At 38.9% G+C, this 14397-nt stretch overlaps 3 gene segments (V, D, J or C); all 3 read left to right on the forward strand.

Annotated features, from left to right (window-relative positions):
* The first annotated feature begins 4901 nt into the window (after nt 1-4901).
* LOC115784016 (Ig heavy chain V region 914-like) lies at nt 4902-5353 on the forward strand. The segment is given in 2 exon segments: nt 4902-4947; nt 5037-5353. Coding segments are annotated over 2 exon segments (363 nt in total).
* A 1489-nt stretch (nt 5354-6842) lies between these two features.
* Nucleotides 6843-7301, forward strand: LOC115784004 (Ig heavy chain V region 6.96-like). The segment is given in 2 exon segments: nt 6843-6896; nt 6988-7301. Coding segments are annotated over 2 exon segments (360 nt in total).
* A 4936-nt stretch (nt 7302-12237) lies between these two features.
* LOC115784418 (immunoglobulin heavy variable 3-21-like) lies at nt 12238-14397 on the forward strand. The segment is given in 2 exon segments: nt 12238-12280; nt 14084-14397. Coding segments are annotated over 2 exon segments (357 nt in total).

Here is a 14397-nt window from a genome sequence, read left to right on the forward strand (position 1 = left end):
TAGGGACACAGTAGGGTTAGTCTTTTTTGCCATGAAATTACTGAATTCAGCTCCCTGTTAGCTGTTGTTAGTGCTACTTTTTCGTATTTTTACTTTTGTTCCAGTTCCCAGCACTGATGCTTTAAATATCAGATTCTATGCAAACTCACTGACTTCCTGTTATTCAGCTATAAAACCTTCATATCAGACTGTCAAGTAGTGTTGACAGAAAATCCAGTTCACTAAAAACATGTTTTGTGTAGCCCTGTTACTGTTCTTGGCAGCTGGATGTAAGTTTATTTATATTTGTATTAATAATCAGTCCTTCTTTTGCAGTAATTCTTGAGAATTTGTCACAAAACATTTTCTTTTTTGACAGGTGTGAAGTGTGAACAGCTGACACAGCCAGCCTCCATGTCAGTGCAGCCGGGTCAACGATTGACCATCAACTGTCAGGTCTCTTATTCTGTGAGCAGCTACGTCACAGCTTGGATCAGACAGCCTGCAGGAAAAGCACTGGAGTGGCTCAGTGCTGACACAACTGTCAAAGATTCACTAAAGAGCAAGTTCAGTGTTGAATTAGACTCTTCGAGCAACACAGTGACTTTAACAGGCCAAAATTTGCAGCCTGAAGACACTGCTGTGTATTACTGTGCCAGACAGCCACAGTGACACAAACTATCAGCAGACCTGAACAAAAACCCTGCAGTGCCTGAATCCTGGTAGCATAAAGTCACCAGAGGAGGCGCTCTCAGACAGTTATGAACTGAAATGAGCAGATTAACCTTTACATTAATGAGAACCCGGTGTCACATGTTACAAAGTAATGCTTTACTGTAGTCACACTGCATTTTTTAGTGATGCCATAATGAAGCATGTTACTTTACAAAATCTAGTAAATACTATACATTAAGACTACAGTATAGTGGTTATTTATATTGTTAATGTTCTTAAGTTATCTGCACACCAGGTAGATAGAAAGGAAATAAAACAAGAAAATAAATAAATAAATAAACTTGCTTTTTTTTTTTTTTTTTCTTTTTGCACTCATGCTACAATAAGCTGATTTCAGTTGGAGGAGGAAAGTGATGGAGCAGTTTCCAGCTTTGCAGGAGTGCAGATACTGAAATTATTTTATTGCACAAAAGGACAAAATGTGATGGTTAAATGCAAACTGCATCCAGGACAAAAACAAGTGCTTTATGCCACAGTCAGGCTTGTAGCATTGTAGCTACACTCAATATTATATATACATTGTGTGTTGCATATGAAATGTTTGCTCTCTCAATATTAGGGGAGTCAGAGGAGCCCCTGGCAGTCCGTTTGTCTTTGTATGTTTCTTTGAGCTTGAGACTTGCAGACATCTCAGGCTGCTCCTTACGTTTTGTTGTTTTTGTTGAACCTGCACTTTTGTAGATGCTCAATAAACGGTTTAGCGATGAACTCTGCTCTTCTCTGCTTTGAGTGAGTTTCTTTTTGTTCTTACTGGGGTTTAAAAATCTGAATTTAGAGCCGATTGGCCAGATGAGGTTGATTAATTTAACTTCAGAATTTTGACCTGACAAATCGCACACTTGGAGTGTCTTTCAGCTGGTTTTCAGCTTTGCTCGGTATTGTCGTTTTGCATTCATACGTAAAAACAAAAATGTCGCACAGGGAACTGTGCTGCCTCAGCCTCAGGTTTATGTTGGTGACTGTTTGTGATGTCATAATGCGTTTGAGGTCAAGTACTGTAACAAGTAGCATAATGAATTACTTTCTCCAGCGATTAATTAAGTAATGTACTGCCAGAGGTGACAAAAATACAAACATCCTTTACTGAAGTAGAAGTGCAGATACTTGTGTTAAAAAATACTCTGGCAAAAGTACTTATTTTCTTAAGTAAAAATGAAAAAGTACGGCCTCTGAAATGTATTCAAGGTAAGAAAGTAAAAAGTAGCTATTTGGAGGACATTTCTAGCAGCTATTTTTGTGTGACGTTAACTCAACCTAATGCTATATTAATAAAATAATATTAGTACATGGGAACACAATGTATTGTTTTGTTTTGTTTTTTTGTCTCCACACCTGAACAGAAGAATGACTGCAGTCAGGGGTTAAAGTGGGATTCAGCAGGTGGGGGAACCCTGAGATCTGTTGTAGTGGCTCAGGGTGGGGAAAAGAATCACAACTCACAACAAGAAGCCCTCCAAGAGCACAAACTTCCACCAAGGCAGCTCCCTCTCTGGGCAGCATTTACTTTTAAGGGAATAGTATTTTATTTTGTGAATATTCATTTTGCTTTCTTTGCTATTTTTAAAGGTGCTTTAAGAAGTTCAGTAAAAATCACATAAGAGCAGCATGGCAGATATTTACTTTGATTACACAGTCATTATGTAGCAGCAGGTAATGATAATAGGTGTTGATTGTAAATAACTGGATATAAGTAATGAGATTATTATATAATATTATACTACAGTATGTTTCTAACTAACCAGGCAGCTCATTCTCTTTCTCTTGACAATCTTTTCTTTAAAGATAAACACATTTTTGGGTCAACGTGAAAGAAAGGCAGATGTGAAATGTAAAATTGAGGTCAGAGGTCAAATGTGATGAAATTTGGATGCAAACTATTATCACTTTGAATTTGTATGTCTATTGGTCTATGAGAGGTTAAATGTGACATGATATTTTAAATGGATACTTTCTATATGTTGACAATGCACCATACTTGTAAGAATCATAATTCCTAAGTTATGAGGCTTTTTGTGAATTATCAGCCAGTAAATCTTTAAGATGGTCTTGAGGACCTTAGAGGATGTAAGCCAAATTTTAAAGGCTTGTTAATATGCCCCCAATCTACACTCCTACAAAGTTTTATCAGAATTTATTCATAAAACCTTTTTCAAACAGAATGATGACATGCACACAAATGCTGCAAAAAAACATAACTTCCTTGGTGGAGGTAATCATTTCTACTGTGAGCTCCCATAAATGTTTTCTGTGTACAGGCTATGATAAGCTGACTTGTGCTGCTTTTGTTCTTTGTGGGTTTACACAACTGAATGCAACACAATGTAAGCAGATGTTTCACAAGCTATCTTGGCTGATTTCTGTTCCCTACACTGGCAGAATACATTACAGACAGTATAGAGTTGATATGAAGGTGGAATTCAGTGAATGAATCTAAACATCATCAGCTTACATTCAAATTCATCTCTGCTACACTTGATGTATCCCAACTCTGACCATGAACACCACAGCCTCTGTGTGAATAACAGAAAGTTAGTATACCTCAATTTGATTCGCAGGATGTTTCAAAATATGAAAAAAAAACAAACAAACAAAAAGCTAAATGCTGAAGTATCGTGAACACAACTTGTGGACATGTGCACCATTCCGACCCAATTTAAACCCTGAATATAGCTCTGTAAATGAGGCATAAATTATTCATCTCTTTATATATGAAAAGTCCCAGTGATGGATACAGCAATAGGATTGTCTTTCATGTGTTATCGTTACCTTCATTTATGCACAAATCATTTTGATGTTTGCAAGTGTGCAATGATGTGAAGTAATAACTTCCCTCAAATGCATTAAACCTGCAGTAACGAGCCTGTTTTGAAAATGTAAGGAGTAGAAAGTACAGATGTTTGTGTAAAAATGTAGGGAGTAAAAGTAAAAAGTTGTCAGGAAAATAAATACTCAAGTAAAGTACAGATACCTGAAAATTCTACTTAAGTTCAATAACAAAGCATTTGTACTTTGTTACTTTCCACCTCTGCATACTGCATTACCTTTGAGAAAAATAAATGTGTAATACATTACTCTTTTTGAGTAACAACCCAAACACTGGTCATGTGATCTTTTAGAGTCTCCATCAGACAGATGTTTTCAGTGCAAATATTAAATTCAACACACATTCAAAGAACAAATCACTATTTACTGCTGAGATATCACATGATAACAAAAAAAAAAACTACTGCTATTTTACAAGTACTGAACAAAGCTAACATATTCAAAACAATCAATATTTATGAACTTCAGTCAAAAATAGAATCAGTATGTCAGTTATCTCTGCTTCAGCGTAAACATTGGATCCTTTGAAGAGGTCTCACATTATTGAACACATTCAAAAAGGCTGAATAGTCAGATTAATTCTTAAGACACTTTTTGAGTGTCAGCTGCACGATCAGTGTAATTGTTTGAAGTGTGCTGTTTTTATGATGGCCTGTACTTGCATGCTAACAGTCTAATTTGAAACAGTCTAATTTAAAACATTGCATAAGCAAACGTGATGGTAGAAAATGGAAGTCCACCCTGACTATACAGTGTCCTTCCTTTGAGGAGGAGTCAGTGCGAAACTTGGATCTCTTAAACGTACTCTGGTGGCTGCAGGGAAGATGATGGGAGTGAGCTCCCTACTCCACTTGGGGCAGAAACTCATTCTGGACTCGTTCTGGGAATGGGCACTCCACCCCTTGGCTGGAATTCTGTTGTAATTTAGTGCGCCTTTTTCATCCTCTTAAATTTTTGTAGAAAGAGTGTTGCAAACAGTGACTATCGAGAAGATCACATTACATCTTGTGCAGGTTTTAAAAGGTGGTGATTGAAAAGTGCAAATTATAGCTCCATCCTATCCTATTGATTCCAAGTAGCAAGCAACAGTTGAGGAAAGCCACTGCAGACTTGAGATCTGTACTAATATTAGAGTTTCAGAATTGATGAGGCTGAAAATTAGAGATCAAGTTTAAATAAATAAATAATTATATGTCCAATCATTCATCAGTCACTGAACCTTCACATAGATTTTTTTCAAGTGCAAATACAGTCCCTTTATTCAAATGACCATCAGGAACTTCCTCATAATTGTGAAGTAAAGTGTGTGACTGCATCAGTGAGAGGACAGAAGACCTCAGATCAGTTCACTTTCACCATCAGCCATGTTCTCAGTAGCTCTGATGCTGCTGCTGCTGGCTGCTGCATCTTGTGAGAAACTTTGGTGGATTTACACCCTAAATACAAATGCTAAATAAATAAATGAATAATGGCTTTAATGTTTATTTCTGTTTCCACAGGTGTGTACAGCATTGATCTCATCCAGCCAGACTCAGTGGTTGTTCAGCCTGGACAGTCTTTGACCATCACCTGTCGTGTCTCTGGTTATTCTTTGACTGATAGCAACTATGCAACAAGCTGGATGCGACAGCGTGGAGGGAAACAAATGGACTGGATTCTCACCATGTGGGCTGGTGGGAGTGCTGCAAAAAATGATGCTTTAAAGAACAAGTTCAGCATCAGCAGAGACACTTCAGCTGGAACTGTGACAATAACAGGACAGAATCTGCAGCCCGAGGACACAGCTGTTTATTACTGTGCACGTAATGCACAGTGATACAAACCACTGACAAACCTGCGCAAATACTCAACACATGTTCTAAATATGAATATGAATGAGTGATAGTATGAGTTTTTGTTTTTGTTGGGTGTAAAAATGTGTTTGACTAACTTTGATTCAATCTATCAATCTACCTGAACAAATAGAACTCTCTTACTGAACCGCACACATTGAATGGAAACACAAATAAAGACAATTCCTTTAAAAATGGTTTAGCAGTTTTATGTTTTTATTTGCTCTTTATGTCAGATTCTTATGCTCTCTCTCTCACAAACTGAGACATGCATTTATTTTTAAGCTAAAGGCTGAATGCTCAAAAATAGGAGCAAGCCAGGCAGCAACAGAGAGAAAAACACACATATATTTACTGTATTTGTATTGCTGTATCATACATTGATTTTCAGTGAATATGTGTGTATGTGGCCTTTTACAGTTACATGCGGTAACTGGTGTATTTGTAGTGACTTTTTCAGGTGCATCAGTAGCGGTCACACCTCAAAAGGTCAGCGTTTCATATTTCTGCATGTCTTATGTTTACAACTCAATTTCATTCCAGGTGAACAAAGTGGAGAAATTTCACCACTATATACCAGTAGTAACAATACTGTGATATTTAAAAATGAAATATGCATATTTTAAAGACAATACCTTAAGGACTGCTGCTTTTAACTCTCCACTGGGGAGGTGAAGATTTTCACTAATGTTTAGTTGTTTTGTCTTCTTAAAGTCAGAGCTTGCATTAAAAGTACTTTCTTTTTTGATTTTACATATGCTGACGGTCAGACTGAGTCTGAATCAGTAGTTCAAAGGTCTGGACAAACCCACAGACTGACCTGTACAGCCTCTGGATTCACATTCAGTGGCTGCTGGATGGTCCGGGTCAGACGGGCTTCTCGAAAAGGACTGGAGTGGGTTGCAAGCATCATATGACGGCACTAGCATCTATTATTCTAATTCAACACTGGTTTATGATCTCCAGAGACAGCAGGTGAACAGTTTGAAGACTGAGGATTCTGCAGTTTACTGTATTATTGTGCAGGGGAACCAGAGTCCCTGGAGCCTGTTAACAGGGTGACAGGCACCTTGGACAGGTTGCCAGTCTGTCACAGGGCTAACACAGAGAGACAGACAACCATTCACACTGACTTTCACACCTATGGCCAATTTAGAATCACCAATAACTGAACCCCACTAACTGCATGTCTTTAGACTGTGTGAGAAAGACAGCGAAAACCCACAAAAACGAAGTGAGAATACACAAACTCCTCACAGACAGGCCCCAGTCAGACAGTGTATTTGAATGCAGGACCTTCATGCTGCCCAGTGTAAGAATGTTTCCATGCAAATATTAGTAAATGAGGCCCATTAATAATGATTCACCAGTTCTCTTCTACATTTAAGGAGGAGTCAATGCAAATATTTCATTGTCTCCTACCTCTATTTATCTGACTGCTTAGAGTATGACAAAATAATGAGCTGACATAGTTAAACAAGATGGACTTTTGGACAGCACTGCTGCTTTTAACTGTCTGCTGGGCAGGTGAAATACTTGACTCATGTTCTTGTGTTTCTTTAGTTTATGATAAAACTTTCTGCTTAATTTGTTGATCAATATTTATTTCTGTTGACAGGTGTTTATGGTCAGACTCTGACAGAATCTGAACCAACAGTTAAGAGACCTGGAGAATCCCACAGACTGACCTGCACAGCCTCTGGATTCACATTCAGCGACTACAGCATGGTCTGGGTCAGACAGACTCCTGGAAAAGGGCTGGAGTGGATTGCCTATATCAGATATGACAGTGCTTACATCTTTTATTCTCAGTCAGTTCAAGGCCGGTTTACCATCTCCAGAGACAACAGCCAACAGCAGGTGTATCTGCAGATGAACAGCCTGAAGACTGAAGACTCTGCTGTTTATTATTGTGCTCGAGACTCACAGTGACTCAAGTTGTTTGAACAGCTGTACAAAAACCAACAGTCTTCATTATGCTACATTTATTTTGCATGTTAACTGTAGTATAATCAAGATATTACTAGTACTACTAATACTACTAAGAAATCTCTGTTGCACTTGTCTAAGAATCAACACCTTCTTTATATTTGTTTCAGCTGTGCTCTCCATTCTTGCCTCCTCTGAAACCATCATGAAGGTGATTCCATCCAAAGTTAATAAAACATTGTGATCAGTTAAAAATGATCACAAGCAGTTGTTGATATATGTGGGAATCCTTTCAGGCCTATTCCAACTATTCAAATGGATAGTCCAAACCATAAAAGATTGTTGCGCAGATGAAAAGAAATACAATTAGAGCAATTATTTATATTTTTGCAATAGTGGCTCTCCAACACTGGAACTCTCTCCCTTTGAGCTTGACAGCTGTGGATTTGATAGTGTCTTTTAAAAACAGCTAAAACTCTTTTTAGACTTGTGGGGTTGTTTTGTTGTTTTTCCTATTATGCTGTTATATTGTGAAGCACTTTATGATATGTGTGTCTTGAGAGGTGCTATATAAATAAAATTTTGCTTTACTTAAAGAAGTTGTAAATACCAAATTGACTTACATCATTATTTTAATTTAATTAATCCATCCATTCTCTTTTACTGTTCAGGGTCATGGGGGGTCTGTAGCCTATTCCAGCTGTCATAGGGTGAGAGGCAGAGTACACCTTGTACAGGTCATCAGCCTGTCACAGGGCCAACACGGAGAGACAGACAACCATTCACACTCACATTCACACCTATGGGCAATTTTAGAATCACCAATCAACCTAACCCCACTAACTGCAGCAGCATGCTAACCACACCACCGTGCTGCCTGAGACTGGAAGCAATAACATTTTAATTCCCCATATAGAATTTGCATATAAGAAAACAACCGTATAGGAATGAGTAAATAAACCTAAATTTTTTGACCTTTAAAGTCTGAATGTCAAAATCAGAGCAGCTTTATATTAGCTATTCATTAATTTAAAAATGAAGTCAGCACCATGTGCAGGATTGTATTTCACTTTTTTTTTTTTTTTTTTGCAGAGTCACACCATTTTTATTTCCTGAGTTATTAACTCTTAAACTGTTGAACATTTTCTGTTTTCTGTATTTGAACCCTGAAGTCACCAGAGGAAAAGCTCTCAGACCACTTTGTACTGGGAAGAACAGTTTACCTTTACATTAATGAGAAACTAACACAGATTCATGTCTTCATGTCTTCTTTCTAAAGGCCTCCAACAAACACAAGTTTATTTCTCTGCAGCTGTCAGTGAATTTTATTTTCATTTAACACACATGCAAGAAACAAAAGCCCAATATAACAAGTGGTAAGTGCTGTTATAGTAAAGCCAGGAAGTGTGTGAAGTTCGATGGTCTAGTTTGAACAATGTGTATCTATGGAGTAAGTTTAAAGATCTTAGATGAGATCGCTCTTGAGTTGTTGCCAATGTAAATTTTGTTGTGGAACTTAACCTCTGACCTTTACCTTCAGGTCATAGTTGGCGAGATTTAAAATTGTTTGAGATTTCTAGTAGAAGCAACTGTGGTATGAATTTGAACATCCTAGGTGAGATCACTCTTGAGTTGTTGTCTTCATGAGATTTTCAGAAAAACTTTACCTCCGACCTTTACCCTTGGGTCAAGGCCACCGAAATTTGAAGTGATCTGAGATTAGTTAAAGCATGTATGGTGTGAATTCTGAACATCCTAGATCACATCGTTCTCAAGTTAGGGTCAACCACAGCATTTTTGTGGAACAGATGCCAACACCAAGGGTGTGACAATAGCTCGACTTTTTCTTCAGAACAGCCGAGCTAACAAGCTAATAAGAGGTCACAGTTTTACATGATGGACATCGGGACAAGATTGCTGCTTTTTTTTTAATTTTATTTTCTGGGTAGGTGATTTTGCTCTGTTTGTTTTTAATGATTTACACACTCACAGCAGATGACATTTTTTTTTAAAGGTGTTCATGGTCACACGCTGACAGATTCTTAATCAGTAATCAAAAAAGTGGGAGAGTCCCACAGACTGACCTGTACAGCCTCTGGATTCACATTCAGCAACTACTGAATGGCCTGGGTCAGACAGGCTCCTGTGTCGCGAACCGGGCCGCACGGCCATGACAAAGAAAAGGGGAGATGCACAGCAAGGCCAATTAAAATGTGTTTTATTCCAAATTAAATGAACAGAAGCAAAATTCAAACTAAACATGATATGTGTAGTCAGTACAATCAGTAGTGTCAGTGAGTGCATGAGTGGAAAAAAAAAAAGTGTATGCGATGTTGTCAAGTGCAAGAACCCAAACCAAACACCAAAATAATGTCCCAAGGAGGAGAGCCCGCAAACAACTTACCTGTGGGACCTTATAGAGCACTGACACACAATGGGTCCAGGTGTTGCCAGTGTCACTAATCAGCAAATGAGCCACTCCAGCCCTCCACTAATTACCAGAGACCTGCCACACAAGCAGGCCAAAATAAAGGCAGGGCAGAGTGGGTCGTCACATCCTGGAAAAGGGCTGGATTGGGTTGCGAGCATGTATGACAGTGCTAGCATCTATTATCATCATAGACAATGCAGTTCAGTTCAGTTCAGTTCAATGTATATATTGCCATATCACAAAAGTTGCCTCAAGGCATTTTATATAGTAAGGTAAAGACCCTACAATAATACAGAGAAAACCCAACAATCAAAACGACCCCATATAAGCAAACACTTGGCAACCGTGGGAAGGAAAATCTCCCTTTTAACAGGAAGAAACCTCAGTCTAATTGGTTGGGTTTGAGGGGTGGGAGACAGGGAGTGGTGTGGAAACTAAGTGAAAAAAGTTGAGTGAAAAAGAAAAAGTGCATCATGCTGCAATAGGTCCAGACACCTATTGCAGCACAAGTAAGGGATGGTTCAGGGTCACTTGCCTCCCGAATCCAAAGTGGGAGCAGGTTACACCCAAGAGGAGCTCCTAGGAAATTTCTACTTTTAATTACCCCAGGAACCACATGTAACCCAGCAGAGTGCTCTACTGGGCTGATATTGTACTATGAGGTCTTTAAGATAAGATGCGGCCTGATTATTTGAGAAGACATCAGCTGTATCTGCAGATGAACTCTGCTCTTTATTGTTGTGCTTGACGTCCACAGTGACTTGAGTTAGTTGATCAGCCATCCATCCATCCATCCATCCATCCATCCAACCACTTTTTTCTGCTGGGAGGCTGTCACCATGTGCTTGAAATACAGTGAAAAGCAGCACAAAAAGCTCTTATCACAACACAAGAGGGCAGTCAGTCTCTTCCTTTGGAAAACAGTGGGTGCTGCTCTGTGTGTGAACTTTTGCTGTAGTTCACGATGTTAAATTTCATGAAAAAAGCCAGAAGACTGGAGGAGCGGGCATTTATATATATATATATATATATAAATAAACACACTTCATGGCCATATATGAAGTGTGTTTATATATATATATATATATATATATATATATATATATATAAACACACTTCATGGCCATATATACATATATGGCCATGAAGTGTGTTTATAGCACATCCTGCTCACCAAAAAACCTGTTTTCTGTAGCTCTGTTTCTACTCTTGCTGACTTGATGTGAGTCTATTTATATTTGTAATAGTGATCAGTCCTCCTTTCGTTGTATGACTTAATCGTTTGTCACAAAACAATTTCTTTTTTAACAGGTGTGAAGTGTGAACAGCTGACACAGCCAGCCTCCATGTCAGTGAAGCCGGGTCAGCAGCTATTCAGCTTATTCTTTGGATAGCTATTACACAGCTTGGCTCAGACAGCCTGCAAGGAAATGCCTCAGTCAGGACACTGAAGTCAAAGATTCACTGAAAAACAAGTTCAGCATTGAATTAGACTCTTCCAGCAAGACAGTGACTTTAAAAGGACAAAATCTGCAGCCTGAAGACTCTGGTGTATATTACTGTGCCAGAGAGCCACAGCAACACAAACCATCAACAGACCTGAACAAAAACTCTGCAGTGTCTAAACATTTGTAGCATGACATCACCAGTGGAGGAGCTCTTAGACCACCATAAACAGAGACAAGCAGTTTACCCTTACATTAATGAGAAAATAACCTCAAGCCAACTTTAGGTGTTCATGTACAGTGTCAGGCATAACATATTCCTCAGTAACATCCATCCATCCTCTACTGCTATTCAGGGTCGCGGGGGGCTGGAGCCTATCACAGGGCAAGAGGCAGGGTACACCCTGTACAGGTCGCCAGCGTGTCGCTGGGCTAACACAGAGAGATAGACAACCATTCACACTCACATTCACACCTATGGCCAATTTAGAGTGACCAATTAACCTAACCCCAGTAACTGCATGTCTTTGGACTGTGGGAGGAAACCAGAGTACCTGGAGGAAACCCACACAGACACGGGGAGAGCATGCAAACTCCACACAGCAAGAGGTCTGGGCCAAGGTGGAATCAAACCCAGACCTTCTAAACATCATTCTAGCTGTGAGGCAGCACTGCTAACCACCACGCCACCGTGCTGCCCTTCCATAGAAAAACGTTACTGTAATTGCAGCTTTTACTGATGTGATATCACATGATAAAAATATAATAAAAAAAAAAAGAAAAAAGAATCTACTTGACAGTCTATCACTGAACATTCAAATTAAGTAATGAAATGCAAAAACACTCCCTTTATTCAGACAGACATCAACACCTTCCATATAATGAAGTAAAGAGAAAATACACATATTTCCAATTAGACAAAAATACACATATTTCACACATATAAGTGTAAATGCAAAGGTCTTTTATTCAAATAACCATCAAGCACTTCCTCATAATTGAAGTAAAGTGCGACTGCATCAGTGAGAGGACAGAAGAGCTCAGTTCAGCTTCAAGATCAACCATGTTCTTTGTACCACTGATGTTGCTGCTAACAGCGGGATCCTGTGAGAAACTTCACAAAGTAAATTCAATAGTATTGTCAAACAATCAAATGAGTAATGACAACAATGTTGATTTGTTTCCACAGGTGTGTACAGTATTGATCTCATTCAGCCAGACTCAATGGTTGTTCAGCCTGGACAGTCTTTGACCATCACCTGTCAGGTCTCTGGTTATTCTGTGACTCACTATGGAACAGGCTGGATCAGACAGCGTGAAGGAAAACCAATGGAGTGGATTCTCACTATTTGGGGTGGTGGGGGTACTGACAAAAATGATGCTTTAAAGAACAAGTTCAGCATCAGCAGAGACACTTCTGCTCAAACAGTGACAATAACAGGACAGAATCTGCAGCCTGAGGACACAGCTGTTTATTACTGTGCACGTCACCTCACAGTCATACAAACCGCTGCTCAACTGGCAACATACAACCACACAGGAGCCGTAAATGAAAATATGAGTAATGGAGAGTTTCCCACAGCAGCTGTGCACCAGTCCAACACAGAGCTTTACTGTCAATACACAACAGTACAGCAAACTAACCTGTTTATCCTGCACCAAACTGCAGTATTTTCATGCAACCTATGAATAACACAAAATTAGTGTACCTCAGTTATGAAAATACATAACTTCAGCAGATTTAAAAATGAAGACATTACATGTAAGCTTTAAATTTCCAGTTCATCAGATATCACTGAGCAGTCTTTACCTTTAAATGTAACCTCTCTTCATCCTTTCCTGTCCTCCTCTTCTCTTTCTCCATCTCTAAGTGAAGTTATCTCTCATTCTTTTCTCCCTCTGGGACTTACAGGACCTGGACCTTTAGCTCGCAGATACACAGTGTGACAATCTGCATGCAAACAGTTTGTGTGTTTGCTGATATTTGTCGAGCAGATAGAAATGTTGCATTTGAAATTGCTTCATTTATGCTCCTCATTTGTTGCTCTAGTTGGATGCTGAAGTACAGCGACCACAACTTGCAGACATGTGCACATGCTTGGACCCACTTTAACCCCTGAGTTTAGCACTATAATTGATGCATGGATTATATGGTTTTGCCTCTTTCAGCTCTTTGTATGCAATAAACCCTGGAGATGGATACACCAATAATATTGGCTTTTATGTGTAATTGTTCCTCCATTTAGTCTCAGATTGGTTTGAAGATTGAAGGTGCAGTGATCTGAAATCAAAACTTCCCTCAAATGTGTTAAACCTAAAGTAATGAGTGTATTTTGAAAATGTAAGGAGTAGAAAGTACAGATATTTCTGTAAAACTGTAGTAAAATGTAGTCAGAAAAATGAAAATAAATACTCAAGTAAAGCATCTTCAGATGGCTGAAAATTCTCTTTAAGTACAGTAATGAAGTATTTGTACCATGCCAGTTTTTTGTTGTTACACCAGTACAAACAATGTCTGCTTTGTTATTTAAGAAAAAAAAAAAACTCTGAGACATATTAAGTACATTCAGAATTGTATAATTTGTGTCTTTTTGGTTTCTGTGTGCTGTGTTTTTCTTGTCGCTGACAGAACTAAGTTATTAACACATATGAGATGCAAACACACTCGTTTCAAGTCAGTCCACACAGTGAGGAGGAGTCAATGCAAAACTCAGATGTCTTTCACTCACTTATCAGGCTGCAGAGAGAGTGAAGGTCAGTGAACACACAGTTTGATATGATGGACTGTAGCACAGGACTGCTGCTTTTAGCTCTCTGCTGGGCAGGTGAAAACATATTATTATTAATATTATTATTTGTCTTCATAAAGTTTGAGCTTGAATCAAAATGACTTTCTTTTGATTTCACAGGTGTTGATGGTCAGACTCTGACTGAGTCTGAACCTGTGATTAAAAGGCCAGGAGAATCCCACAGACTGACCTGTACAGCCTCTGGATTCACATTCAGCAGCTACTGGATGGCCTGGGTCAGACAGGCTCCTGGAAAAGGGCTGGAGTGGGTTGCGAGCATCAGATATGACAGTGCTTACATCTATTATTCTCAGTCAGTTCAAGGCCGGTTTACCATCTCCAGAGACAACAGCAGAGAGCAGCTGTATCTGCAGATGAACAGTCTGAAGACTGAAGACTCTGCTGTTTATTATTGTGCTCGAGACTCACAGTGA

This window comes from Archocentrus centrarchus, chromosome 8 (genome assembly GCF_007364275.1).
Source record: "Archocentrus centrarchus isolate MPI-CPG fArcCen1 chromosome 8, fArcCen1, whole genome shotgun sequence".
Taxonomy (NCBI): Eukaryota; Metazoa; Chordata; class Actinopteri; order Cichliformes; family Cichlidae; genus Archocentrus; species Archocentrus centrarchus.